The sequence below is a fragment of the Ixodes scapularis genome, unplaced genomic scaffold (assembly GCF_016920785.2).
Source record: "Ixodes scapularis isolate PalLabHiFi unplaced genomic scaffold, ASM1692078v2 PGA_scaffold11__112_contigs__length_91849675, whole genome shotgun sequence".
NCBI classification, from domain to species: Eukaryota; Metazoa; Arthropoda; class Arachnida; order Ixodida; family Ixodidae; genus Ixodes; species Ixodes scapularis.
In genome coordinates this window covers 56,586,669-56,601,575 of record NW_024609837.1, presented here as the reverse complement: position 1 = coordinate 56,601,575, position 14,907 = coordinate 56,586,669, and the positions used below count along the sequence as shown (strand labels likewise).

Below are 14,907 nucleotides of genomic sequence, written 5' to 3'. Positions count from 1 at the left end.
GTCCCTCTTCGTGAAGGTTGAATTTGTTGTCCAGTTTGAAGGTGGGAGAAGTGGAGAGGGAATAAAGGTGAATTCTTGTGCATCTGGCCAATGTTTGGGGTACACAGATGCGTTTGATGTCTTTTAATCTTATCTTTTGTTGTAACTGTAGGTTTTTTTATTGAAGTTCAGTGATGGCTGCAGTCGACCTGAGATTTCTGGGTGTATGAGGATTCGTGGAAGCTAAGAAAGTAGCTGATTTTGAGACGTCCCTTTTTCTGTCTTTTCCTTCGACTAAATGTTTTTATTTCTGTACCGCAGTCTCGGGCACTGAAAAGAGAATCAATTATCACTATAGCTCTCCTGCACCCTTCTGTTACCAATCGAGGACCCCACAAAATAAACCCTAACAAAAAACTTAACGAGATCCTGCTCTTCGTAAAGATATTGTTTTAATACTTTTCTAGAATTCCCCTTTTAAAAATAAAATAAAAATTACCCCACCGGACGAAGAAAAATGAACGCCGTTCCTTCTTCTGTTCTTGTAGTTCCCGTTCCAGTTCCACCGACGCAAAATGGAACGGCAGCGTTCCTTCGTTCTTCCTAAAAAGAACGCGTTCCAGGAACGCCGTTCCGTACAACACGGAGAAAGAGACGTCCGACTTGTTGGTGTTCTTGAACCGTACTGTTTATATCAGGGGTTAACAACATGGGGCTCAAACTCCCGGGGCGACCGGCCTGAGGGCACGGGCCCGATGGTGGCTAGTGGTGCCACCTGGCTACAGTAGATCACTTGTACTAGTGGCAATTGTTGGCGCCATCTATGTAGCGTGGAACTTAAAACGAAAATAAAACTGAAATACAACTTGCAGGCATAGGGTTGCTCTGGATACGTATTTTAGTGCCACTCAAGGTTGTGGAAGCAGCCTCCATGAGTGTTAGTCTCGTCTTTATTGCCGTGTCTAACATTTGCGATCGGTGTTTCTTGCAAGCATTGAGTGGAAGGCGTACTGGTAGCTAAATGCGCTAGGTGGAGTGCGCGCCACGTGTATTTATGCACCTGTCGCTATACTTGCGAAAGAAAACGCATCATGGGGCACACCTAAAATAAAACGCTTCTTCACAGCATTTGCTGAACGGAAGTAGAGATTTTTCCTCCACTACTGGCCCGCCTTCAGACGTGTTTTACCGGGGGGAGAGTCACCTTCCGCTGGCGTCCTTGGACAAAGCCTTGTAGCGTGCTCATGACGTAGAGCGCGACGTAGTCATTTACACACTCTGCTGGCTGTCGTCAAGGATTCCGTTGTTGTTGTCAGTCCCCAAACTCCCGAAAACAAGAAAGAGGTGGAGACAACATCGAGGAGGAAAGCCATCTGTTTGCGTGGTTGATGTCCTCACTGAATACGTACGCTTGCCATGCACAGCAAAAGCGTGTCTGTTTCGGCAGCCCCATGCGGGCCGGACGCTCGTGCCGGCCCCCGCCGAAGCGCATGTTGTCCGTGATGACCTGCGTCGTCCACGTTGGCAGGGCGACAGCGGGGGACCTCTGATGCTGAAGCGAGGGGACGGCCGTTGGCTCCAGGTCGGAGTCGTGTCATGGGGCATCGGTTGTGGCCGCCTCGGGTTCCCTGGCATCTACACGCGTGTCTCAAGGTAAACACGGCCGCACGAACCTTCACCGAAACCGGCTGGCTTTTGTGGCGCAGTCTGTTCTCAGCTCCCTCGTATCTACTAAAGCAAAATTCTGTTTTATTTAGATCTATTGATCAAACCGGTCATACGCGGAATTGCGTTTCATTAGCAACGCAGCGTGCTCCTGACTCCAGTTCCAGACTTCCAAGCAAGCGACGCCTTGTCAACGCGATATCACCTAGAAGACAAGGCCTTCTCATGACGTCATCTCTGGCGGATCTCCGGCCCGCCCCAAGCGGCAAACGCTCTGGAGCTTGACGATACAGGCCGCAAAGCGGCATGCGCGTTCGTCTTGGCGTCGTTGCGTGGTTACCTCGCGCTCCTTGTGAGAGGCTGCAAGACGAGCTGTCGGCGATGCTGACGCAAGCCAGGTGGCGCTGCGCGGATTCAGTAGAGGTGACGTTTGGGGAAAAAGATGCAGGCCTTAACTTCATAGGTGGTATCTGGTCAGCGTCGCCGCGTTCTGGTTTCGTAGGCCGTTTCCTTTCCTTTCCCCCCTTTTTTTTTTTTTGCGGTTGGTTTTGAACTTTCTGCAGCTGGCGAAGCCTTCTCGAAACGTCCCGGAATCTAGCCTGTTTCTTTTTTTGTCTTGGCCGTTTTTTTTTTCGTGGCCGGTGGAGCTTGCCGAGCAGGTATTCGGCAGTCGGTTACGCTTCACTTACGTTTCTTAGGACCAAATCGAACTTAGCTTGAGTATGAAGGTAATTCTGCAATAAACAAAAATATGGCAAACTCCCGAATGTTGTTCTAAAACCATGTAAAATTATGACCAATCCCCCCCCCCCCCCCCACACACACCAAAAAAAAAAAAAAAAGTCACGGCATCATTCGCCAATGATGGGAAATAATATTGACGCACAGAATACATACGGCCGCAGGTACACGGAGTTCATCTGGAACGTGACCGGGGGCACCCTCTGCCGAGAGTCGGACGACACGCGAAATTTGCAGCTCGAAAACGCCGTCAGGCCGCTCAAAAGGCCCAACCTTCCGTGTGAGTGAATATCATCTGTGCTGTCCTCTTTCGTAAAAAAAAAAAAAAAAAAAAAAAAAAAAAAGATGAATAATAATAAATATGGCTAATTGCTAGGCAATTCTGTTGCATACGTGAAAAGTTCTAGCATCACAAACGTTTGGCGATACTCTGAGTTTCCAGACGCTAGACGCCCACGTTCACGGCGCTCTTCATCAGATGTTTTAACACGTGCCATGTGTGCACTTGATAGTTGTTGTTAGAATGAACCGATAATACCGCTAATCGGGCTGATAAACATGGCGCTCTTCCAGGGCCTCCTATACTCTCGAGCTACTCTTCCTCAGCGCGCACAGGTGGTCGAGCTCATCCTCGCACCTCACTCCTTCTGGTTTACCCTCTGGTCACATGAACTCCCCGTTAACCAATCAGCGTCCAGCACCTCACTCCTCCTTTCCCACCTGACAACCAATCAGTGTCGAGCCTCGAGGCCACACTTTTATCTGGGCTTCAGGAAATGCTGAACACCTAGCCGAAGAACGTTTCACGTTACAAGACAGCAATCGTATGTCCAAGTCGAACGTGCTTGGTGAGCGCCCAACGTTGGTCTTTCTTGGTGACGTTATAAAGCCGAGCGCACTCACCTTGGAGGCTGTATCACACGAAACGAAATGTTGCCACAACGTGGGTGTGATGTCACACACGCAGCATCACTGGTGCTGGGAAGGAGGCAACGGCGATGATGCCCATGTGGCATCTAAGGCGCGTTCCAGCCACCCGTGTGAACCAGTCCTGCATTTTTATAAACTATGCGAGTAACTCAAAGCAAGTTTCTAATTGAAACTTAAGAATCAGTGTGCGGATGTAAGAACCAATACATTTGGAACGCCTTGTGAATTTGAATTCTAAACTTGCGTACGAGAAATAGGCACGCGAACATAATTTTGCAAGAAGATTTTATGCTTATTTTTAGAGCGGAACTCGCAGGTAGTGAAATATTAAAAATAAAACAAAATCTGACTCCGTGCATTTCCAATGTCCTATACCAGCCTGTTTGTCGTGTGCACACTGGATTACGAGTCCATTTTTGGGTGACTTGCTGAACGCAAAAACGCCAACTATTAACGAAATACATGAACCATGACCACCTGGGAGCAAGCTCACGTGTGCAGACGTGGAACATCCGGTATAGCTAGGGTTCCGCGTTTTCGTTTTTTTTTTATTTTTTCAAAATTCGGCATACTTTTTTCAGTGTTTACTTTAAGATTACATTTTCGTGTTTTTTTTTTTCGGTGTATAGTTATGCCCACAAAAGTTTACCGTTTTTTTTTCGGTGAATATGAAAGAAACATTATTGGACACCGGATCAGATGATTCTTGTAACTCTGATATTTGTGATCCTTTAAGAAATAATGGCACAAATAGATTAAAAAAAAAAAAAAAACATCGACATTTTATTTAACAAATGTATGCAACTGTAAAAAAAACACAAAGTACAAACAAGTCCGTGCCCAAAAACTTGAAACTTCACCCTCTGTACATCAGGATTACGTGATCTTATGATAGTAAACACATATGTACTTTCCCAAATTCACCTCGTTGATCCACACTCATTCTTTCCTGTTAATGACCCTGGGCTTCGAGAATGTCCTCTCAACGTGAGCACTGGCAGGCTGAGGCGATGAAGCGCTGCTTGATCCAAAATCAGCCAATCAACCAAATGTGTCTACCAAAAGAGACACGGTGCGACGATTTGAAGCACAATAAATTTCATGTACTCACTAATCTCTGGCTGCAGATCTTGCATGAAGCTAAAAACCTTATACTAGCCCACATTCGAACTTTTTTTTTAGGACAAGGAACTGGCCAGACTGGCGTCCGATCACAGAATGGACACAGATGTCCCACGAAGGACAACCCAAGACCTTTTTTGTAGCATGTTGAACCTTGGAAGAGGGCAATCACGAAGAGGCCACACAATGTCGAACCTTGAAACGCCATCTCTCCCCTCCCCCACCCTCCCCCGCCCATCTCTACGGACCCTAATGAACTGACCATTTTCGGTGAAAACAGAATTTTAGAGAATGGATTCGACTTACTTTTATTGGTTTAAACCGAAAACTCATAACCCTAGGTATAGCACATAGAAAATGCGCGGCTGCCATTTTTTGCTTAATTTTAATATCTTATCACCTCCAAGTCAAGCTCTCAAACAAAATTTGCATAAAACTACATTCAAATTACTACGTTCGTGTTCCGAACTTGAGTGTGCACGTTTTGGAACTAAAGTTTTGAAAGTCGTGCCCAATGTGTTGGTCCTTACGGGACGTACCCTGTGCAAAGCGTTCATTTGTTTATTAAGGAGCTTATTGAAGAAAAAAAAAACATGATGTGAGGCCCATGTGGACCGCAGTGGTTGATGTGGGCTGGCGCAGCGCCTACACAATTCACGTAACGTTGGTCCCTCGTTGGCGTAGTGTGGGCATAGTGCGGGCAGGCCCAGGTGGGACCAACCTCGGCTGATCAGTGAATAAGTAAACCCACCTTCCTTCCCTCAGACTGCACTCATTTCTTTGAAATCTCCCAATATTATGCTGTGTAACACAATGTACGGATTGAGGAAAAGAAAAAAAGAAAAAAATGTACAATGTACATCCTCCCACAATATGAAAGACCTAGTCGCGCCGAGTCAGTTTATGCGGTAGTGCCAAGCATATGTTGGCCAGAGGCCAGCGCGTAGCCAGGATTTTGATTCGGGGGGGGGGGGGGGGGGGTGGGGCCGCCCTTGACAAAATGCTGTATGAGGGGGATGAAGGAGAGGACTCCCCAGCAAAATGAAAGAGTTCGGGTGGGGGGGGGGGGGGGGGGGAAGAGGCATGGGGTTCGGGCCCTTCCTCCCCATATCCCCATGCCCCCCCCCCCCCCCCCCCCCCCCGGCTACCTGCCTGCACGAGGCACTCTGTTTCTAGGGGGACAATAGTACACAGGGTCATTGATTTCCTCTTCGTAAGCAATGTGGGCTCAGCCTCAGGAAATTCAGCGCAGCCGACTGCAACTGCATCGTTGAGTGGGTCTTTTATATTGTTGGAGACTACATTCCCACCATTGCTCCTGGCATGGGTGGGGCTCGGCAACGAGGATTATCCAGTGCTTGGATTTTGGTTAGCTGGTTCGACAGACGTGTACTGCGTTGAGAAGTTACATGGGACATACACACAAACTGTAAGGTTACAGGAGACGAGATTACGGACAAAAAATAACACGGCGTAGATGCCCTTTCAGGTGTACGCCGTGTTATCTCCTGCCTATCATATCGTTTTCTCTAACCTTATAGTCTACGTGTACGTTGAAAGTAACTTCGCAGCGCAGCATACCTCACAATGAGGACCATCCACGCGTAATCGTACGAGCAGCTGAAGGGGTCCTTCTGCTGCAGTGTCGTAGGCGTTACTGAAAAAAAGTAGCGAAATACATTCCTTCAAAATTGAAGGAACCCGCTACCGGCTACGTTACATCGAAATAAAAGAAACACGTTACTGACCTGCGTCACATCAAAATAAAAGGAACGCGTTAGCGACTTATGTTAGATAACAAAAAAAGCAACGCGTTACCGACCTACGTTACATCACAAGGAACACGTTACCGACTTACATCACATCGAAATAAAAGTAACGCGTTACCGACCTACATCCATCAAAATAAAAGCAGCGCGTTAGCAACCTACGTCACATCACAATAAAAGGAACACGTTACCGACCTAGGTCACATCAAAATAAAAGGAACGCGTTACCGACTTAGGTCACATCAAAACAAAAGGAACGCGCTACTGACCTATGTCACATCAAAATAAGGGAACCCGTTACCGACCTATGTTACATAAAAATAAATGGAACGCGTTACCGACCTACGTTGCATCAAAATAAAAGGAACGCGTTACCGACCTACGTTACATCAAAATAAAAGTAACGTGTTACCGACCTACGTCACATCAAAAGAAAAGGAAGGCGTTATCGACCTACGTCCCAACACAGTAAAAGGAACGGGTTACCGACCTACGTCACATCAAAATAAAAGGAACGCGTTACTGACCTACGTCACATCAAATTAAAAAGAACGCGTTACCGATCTACGTAACATCAAAATAAGGGAACCCGTTATCGACCTATGTTACATCAAAATAAAAGCAACGCGCTACCGACCTACGTCATATCAAAATAAAAGGAACGCGTTACCGACCTACGTCCATCAAAATAAAAGTAACGCGTTACCGACCTACGTCCATCAAAATAAAAGGAACGTGTTAGCGACCTACGTCACATCACAATAAAAGGAACGCGTTACCGACCTAGGTCACATCAAAATAAAAGGAACGCGTTACCGACCTATGTCACATCAAAATAAAAGTAACGCGCTACTGACCTACGTCACATCAAAATAAGGGAACCCGTTACCCACCTATGTTGCATCAAAATAAAAGGAACGCGTTACCGACCTACGTTAGATCAAAATAAAAGTAACGCGTTACCGACCTGCGTCACATCAAAAGAAAAGGAACGCGTTACCGACCTACGTTACATCAATATAAAAGTAACGCGTTAAGGACCTACGTCGCATCTAAAGAAAAGGAACGCATACCGACCTACGTCACATCAAAATAAAAGGAACGCGTTACCGACCTACGTCACATCAAAATAAAAGGAACGCGTTAGCGACTTACGTTACATCAATATAAAAGGAACGCGTTACCGACCTAGGTCACATCAAAATAAAAGGAACGCGTTACCGACCTACGTCACATCAATATAAAAGTAACGCGCTACTGACCTACGTCACATCAAAATAAGGGAACCCGTTACCCACCTATGTTGCATCAAAACAAAAGGAACGCGTTACCGACCTACGTTACATCAATATAAAAGTAACGCGTTAAGGACCTACGTCGCATCTAAAGAAAAGGAACGCATACCGACCTACGTCACATCAAAATAAAAGGAACGCGTTACCGACCTATGTCCATCAGAATAAAAGGAACGCGTTACCGACCTATGTCCATCCAAATAAAAAGAACGCGTTACCGACCTACGTCCATGAAAATAAAAGGAAAGCGTTACCGATCGACGTCTTATCAAAATAAAAGGAACGCGTTACCGACCCAGGTCACATCAATATAAAAGGAACGCGTTACCGACCTACGTCACATCAAAATAGAAGGAAGGCGTACCAACCTACGTCCAGCAAAATAAAAGGAACGCGTTACCGACCTACGTCCATCAAAATAAAAGGAATGCGTTACCAACCTATGTCACATCAAAATAAAAGGAACGCGTTACCAACCTATGTTACATCAAAATAAAAGGAACGCATTAAGGACCTACATCACATCAAAAGAAAAAAGAACGCGTACCGACCTACATCACATCAAAATAAAAGAAATGCATTACCGACATACGTCACATCAAAATAAAAGGAACGCGTTACCGACCTACGTCACATCAAAATAGAAAGAAAGCGTTACCAACCTACGTCCATCAAAATAGAAAGAAAGCGTTACCAACCTACGTCCATCAAAATAAAAGGAATGCGTTACCGACCTATGTCAATTAAAATAAAAGGAATGCGTTACCGACCTACGTACATCAAAATAAAAGGAACGCGTTACCGACCTACGTCATATCAAAATAAAAGGAATGCGCTACTGACCTATGTCACATCAAAATAAGGGAACCCGTTACCGACCTATGTTGCATCAAAATAAAAGGAACGCGTTACCGACCTATGTTGCATCAAAATAAAAGGAACGCATTACCGACCTACGTTACATCAAAATAAAAGTAACGCGTTACCGACCTACGTCACATCAAAATAAAAGGAACGCGTTACTAACCTATGTTACAACAAAATAAAAGGAACGCATTAAGGACCTACGTCGCATGAAAAGAAAAGGAACGCCCTACGTCACATCGAAATAAAAGGAACGCGTTACCGTGACCTTTGCCGATAAAAAGTAACGCACGTTACTTTTGCGCTACTTTTAGAGCGCAGCTCTTATTCGCCTGTTTCCGGGTTGAGCGGCGTCGGCGTCGCCGTCCACTTCGGCGTCGGCGTAACCGCGCGTTGCATTAGGGAGTTTTTGTAGATCGCGTTTTCCCCTCCGCTAAGCCCTCCGCAACCAAAAAGCCGCTACTGCGCCTGCGCGCCGATGGCCTTGACTGTGGAGTTCCGGGTTTCGTAGCGGGTTGCGGAGAGCATTGCGGGACGACGAAAACGATCTATCATAACTCTCTATTAAGTAGTTTTCGTAGATCGTTTCCGCCGTCCCGCAACGGCTGTCCGCAAAGCGCTACGAAACCCGGAACTCTACAGCCAAGGCTATCGGCGCGCAGGCGCAGTAGCGGCTTCTTCGTTGCAGAGGGTGAAACGCGGCCTACGAAAACTACCAATTATGAGACTTTTCCCCGTTAAAGTTAGCGGGCAAAGTTTTCCGCTATATCTAACGGGGAAGTTTCGTTAATTTTAGCGGTGGAATGTTTCCGATAAATTTCGCGGGGGAATATTTCCGCTAAATTTAACGGGAAACGTTTCTTTTAAATTTAGCGGGAAATTTTCCCCACTATATTTAGCGGAAAAATTCCCCGCTAAATTTAACAGAAAAAGTTTCGCGGTATCATTAGTGGGTTAAGTTTTCCCGCTAAATTTAGCGGGGAAATCGACGTCACGTGACCTCAATAACAATTCAGTTTCCCCGCTAAGTTTAATGGGAAAACTTAACCCGTTAAATTCAGCAGAAAAGTTTTCCGTTATAATTTAACGGATAAATTTTTTTTAGCGGAAAAATTTTCCGCTAAATTTAGCAGAAACATTTGCCCGCTAAATTTAGCGGAAACATTTCGTGTAACGTGCCCATGAACAAATTCAGCGGCAGCAGGAGAGGAGGAGGAAAGGAGGAGGAGGAGGAAAAGCGGAGGATGAGGGGGAAGCTGAGGAGGGGAGGAGGAGGAGAGGAGGAGGACGGGAGGGTACATAGGAGGATAAGGATGGCTATACACCAACTCATGTTTACAAACAAACCGGAGCGCCCGGAGCGCCCCTAGCGGACGCCACCGGCGCCGCGCATGCGCGATGGGGGTGTGGGCACGAAGCTCGCCGTCGCCCATAAACAAACCATTGAAATGCGATGTTGTTGGCCTCGGTATGAGTCCCCGCGCTCTTTTTCGCGTTGGATTTGTTGATTCTACGTCCTCCTAACGATGTCTGACTACTTGAGCGGCGTCAGCGAAATTAACGAGGCTCGTTACACCGCAAAACTTCGCGTGAATGATGTGACATGTGGCGATTCATTCCGCGTGGACGCCGCAGTATGTACGCTAATGCCTGATTCACATGTTGAGATTTCGCTCGCAATTTTCAGTAGCGACGTCGCTCTGACTGCAAAAGCGTGAAATGTAGCTGAGATGGTCGACGTCGATACTGAAAATCGCAAGCAGAATCTAACCAAGTGAATCAGGCAGTCGGTGATGGCCACTGGTAACAATGATCAACATCTCCTTGTATCTACTGTTTACGTCGAGCCTGCTTACCAACCTTCAAACTTAAGTCTTTTGAGGCCTGCACTCACTTCTTATCGCAAGTACCGGGCCCACGTTTGGTCTGCGGGCCGGTGTCCTCTAAAAGAGCAGACGACAAGCAGAAACGTTTGAAAGAGCAGACGACAGTTCGAACGATCAGGCAACCGTTTGAACTTGAGGACGCACTGAACGTAGTCCGCAGGTGGTCCGTACAACTTGACGGTTTTCCGGCGTTCATTTTGGAACAAAACAAATAAATCGGATGGCCAGAAGTATCCGTGAATTCAACCCAAAATGCTTCCCGCCCAAGCTATCGTGGTCCGACGGCGTCTGGTTTTCCCTTTTCACGGCATTTATCCACGTTCTCGGACGAACCGAGCGCATGAAAACTGACCTTCAAACCTTTCTCGACCCTTTTGGTACAGCCCCAGTCGCAGCATTTTGACAAGAAGGCAGGTTTTTGTCTGGTTCCTCTAAAAACAACGCAGAAATACACGTCTCAGATGGGCTCTTCCGCCCACAGCCCCGGACCGGAAGTGCGTCCGACGCGCCACCACCGCGCCGTGACGTAACAGAGATGAGTTCGTGTATAGCTAGTTGGTTTTGCACCATGGTGTAATACGCCAAAACAACAGGGACAAAAAACGAAGAGAGAACTAGACAGGACGCGGTGTAACTTTCAACTGAATTGTTTATTTGGATGACAGAATTAAAAAAAAAATATATATATATATATATATATATATATATATATATATATATATATATATATATATATATATAAAAGCAAGCACACTTGGCAGAACACCAAAGATATGGTCTAAAAACAATCCCCCCTCAAATGCCAGCGTCATTGGTTCTTCAAATAGTAGAATTCTTTATCAGTCAAGGACAAAGAGGGAGCGCTTATACAAGTATTGTCGTGGTGGGACCTAATCAGGAAGGCTTCGTGAATTTCTCTCGCCGTTTTTGTTTTGTAATGGCCCATGACACAGGTGTCACCAAAGATGGGGCTGCACTTTTCAGAGTTGGGCCCGCAATCGCAACGGTCACAGTGGACCGCTATATAAGACGGGGACTGCCTGATCGCCAACGCATGCTCTCTGACCCTATCCTTAATGCACCTCTGTGCATTAGCATTAAAGGTGCATTAATGATAGGGTCAAAGAGCATGCGTTGGCGATCAGGCAGTCCCCGTCTGGTCACTTAGCGGTCCACTGTGACCGTTACGATTGCGGGCCCAACTCTGAAAAGTGCAGCCCCATCTTTGGTGACACCTGTGTCATGGGCCATTACAAAACAAAAACGGCGAGAGAAATTCACGAAGCCTTCCTGATTAGGTCCCACCACGACAATACTTGTATAAGCGCTCCCTCTTTGTCCTTGACTGATAAAGAATTCTACTATTTGAAGAACCAATGACGCTGGCATTTGAGGGGGATTGTTTTTAGACCATATCTTTGGTGTTCTGCCAAGTGTGCTTGCTTTTATATATATATATATATTTTTTTTAAATCCTGTCATCCAAATAAACAATTCAGTTGAAGGTTACGCCGCGTCCTGTTTAGTTCTCCCTTCGTTTTTTTGTCCCTGTTGTTTTGGCGTATTACACCATGACACAGGAGGAGCAGGGGCATACCCTCCCCTCCGTACCCTCCCGTCCTCCTCCTCAAAAGCTGCGCTATAGTTTCGCATTACAGAGATTTGTAAACATCTTTCTTTTTTTTTTTCTTGTTGTAAATCAAAACATTTTAGAGCTTTGGCGTTAAAAGTATGTATAAGCTCCATATTTCAAGAAACATTATGTCCATGCTGAAACTTTATATAATTACCTTACTTTTTTACGGTTCCTCCTATAATTACAAGACGAAAAAAAAACGCAAAGAAAAATTCGGAAAACGCGCGAATTCATGATTTTGCGCCTAGAAACACGAAAAAAATTTGAAGCCTAAATTTTTGTGAAGGTTTGGGGAAAATGTTACAGGCAACGTAACTACGTTAGCAGTTACTCGAAATAAGTAATCTAACTACTCTAATCGTTACGGTTTCGGTAACGTAGTATGTACTGCGTTACCGAAAAAAAAAGAAGCTGTTACTGGTCACAGTACTTGTAACGCTCGTTACCGCGAACACCGTTCTGCGCTTACTTTCGAAAGCAGGTAACTGAATATGGCAAAATACACCCGCCCCCACCTTCCCCCCCCCCCCCCCCCCCCCCCAACCATTTTTTTTTTGCCCAATCTTCCAAAGGTTAATTTGGTGATATCTCACACCACCTGGTGAAAGCTTCGAAATTGCAGAGGTGAAGCAAATAGGCAAAACAAAAAAATCATACTTCTGGTTTTTAATTTATAGGCTGGGTGGTGCAAGCCACCACCCGTTATAAAGGTTATAGCCGTTAGCATCTATCCATTCATCCACCCATCCCTAAAATCAGTATTTGAAATATACAGGGTGTCCCCTAAAGATATTTGCGGCGTCTTTTTCGCCATGAAAGTAAACCACGCATCGCCGAAAACCTAGTTTCCGTCCAAATGTTGGCCTAGCCATAGACCCTTCTTTCGAAAGCTCCGGAAAGAGGCGCTGTTGGCAATTTACGTCCCAGCGAACTTCCGGTCAAATAAGGGTACCAACAGTTCTCACCATATCCACGCGTTTTGTAACGTTCATGAGATATTTCATTTCCAGTTCTCCAGGTGGTATGCTAAGGGACCCGTGAGCGAGATATTTATCGAGGATTATTTATTACTCCTGTAAAACGACCGATTGCCTTTTATATCTCTAATAACACAGCATAATTAAGGACTTCGCTAAATCCCCAACTTCGTGATTTCAGTGGAACTTTATCGTCCACGACATTTTGACATCTGCAGGCTCGGAAAGACTGCCGAAACGAAGCGACTGGAAGTGTCTTGGTAGACAAGAGACGGCTTGTGTTTCTAAAAGTTAAATGAGTCTACACATCTGGACCAGATGCCAAAGTTTCAGACTTAAGCGTTTTGCTATTAAAAAGTAATGAGATTTTCCGACGATTTCAATTGGAAACTGGGGCCCGTTTACGATAGCTGACGTCGTTGTTGGTCGCTGCAAGGAACAAATTATGGCACACAAACGCTAAAATACAATATCCCCAATTTACTAAATATTTAAAAATTTTAAAAATTGTGACAAAATTACGATAAGTGAAATTATATCATTTTTTATGGTTGCTTATGATTATTAGTGGCATTTACTAATTTTATGCTCCTCTATTGTATGCATTTTGGTGACATTTGTATATCGTTTTTTTTTTCGTATATTTAGATTTTCTGTTGTCCATCCGTCGCTGTACACAGCAGGCGGTCAACGACACGTTAAGCTGCGTATGGAGCTTTTTTCCTCGATCGCCGCCGTCAAGTTGTGAGAGAAATAAAATTCAATTATTATTATTATTATTATTATTAAACAGCAACAAGCATTTGTGGGCTTCGGCGGCCACCATTTTCTAGTGACAATAAACAATTTTCAAATTCCATCAAGCAACATTGATGGTCGCCATTTCTTAGGGCACGAGGCGCGTGATTGGATCCGAGCGCTTGCCGAACGCTGGCGTGGTACTCGTATCCAATACGAGCTGAGCCCAGTTCACGCCGAACTCTTACGTAATCGTCGTGTCCAATGCTTGCTCACAGAACGTGATCAAGCAATGGGGGACAGGCGATGAAGCGGCCTTTTGAAAAATGTCTATTTCGAAAATCGCTTGTAACTTCTGAATCAGAAAACGACGAGCTCTCAAGCTTTGGCATCTAGTCCGTACAGCTATAAGATTACATTTGGAGGGAAAGCGAGCGTTTGGCAACGCGTAATTTAGTTTTGCAAGAAAAAAAGAAAAAAAAAAACATTGCGATGTTATTTTGGGGTTGTGTCGCACCGACGACACACTTGAGACAGAGTTTGTTTCTGGGCTGCAGACGCGGCGACTTTCGGAAGCGGTTGAGATCGATAACAGGGTGGTCGTCTTCACTTGTCCAGATTATGCTTAGTCATGTTGAATTAACCTGAAACTGGGGTAGAGAAGAAACATCAAAACGTAGAAGGGACAGAAAATAGACAGGATGACGTCTCAAGTTTAGGTTATGGTATTGTCTGTTTTTCTCCCTGCCTCAGCCTGCGGAGTGGCTAACCGCTACGGCCAAGGTCGCATCGTCGGCGGCTCGCAGGTGTTCGCCAACAAGTTCCCATGGCTGGTGAGTTGGGGATTGGTGATATCTCACGTTCTCTATAAAAAAAAAAAAGAAAAAAGAAAGGTATGGCAAATTGCTGGGTAATTCCGTTGGATTCGCGAAACATTCTAGCGTCACAAGCGTTTAGCGACAGCTGCACCTCGTGGCAGCACCGATATGAAATCGGTATCACGGAAAGTAAATGTACCGCTGAATTTGGTAAGAAAGCTGAATTGGTGTATAGGTCACGTGACGTCAATAGTCTCGCGAAATTTAGCGGGGAAACTGAATTTATGTAGATGGTTGAGCGTGTTGGTAAAGGTGTATCCACACGACGGACCAAATTGCTGTTTCGGTCCGCGGGCCGCGCATCACGTGATCTTACGTCACCGGTTTTCGAGGTCCGCCGGCGGTCCGCGGCCCGCGCTTGTGAGAAAAGCCAAGCGACATTTCTCGCCCGGACCTTGGCGGCGGACCGCGGCGTTTTTAGTATAAT

At 45.6% G+C, this 14,907-nt stretch overlaps 1 protein-coding gene across 1 annotated transcript in view; it reads left to right on the top strand.

Annotated features, from left to right (window-relative positions):
• Positions 1–14,907, top strand: part of LOC115308428 (transmembrane protease serine 9-like) — a 53,959-nt gene that overhangs the window by 13,069 nt on the left and 25,983 nt on the right. The window contains exons 6-8 of the mRNA XM_029966350.4: positions 1,508–1,632; positions 2,550–2,665; positions 14,356–14,435. Coding sequence (XP_029822210.3) covers positions 1,508–1,632; positions 2,550–2,665; positions 14,356–14,435 — 321 coding nt within the window. The remainder of the gene's footprint in view (positions 1–1,507; positions 1,633–2,549; positions 2,666–14,355; positions 14,436–14,907) is intronic.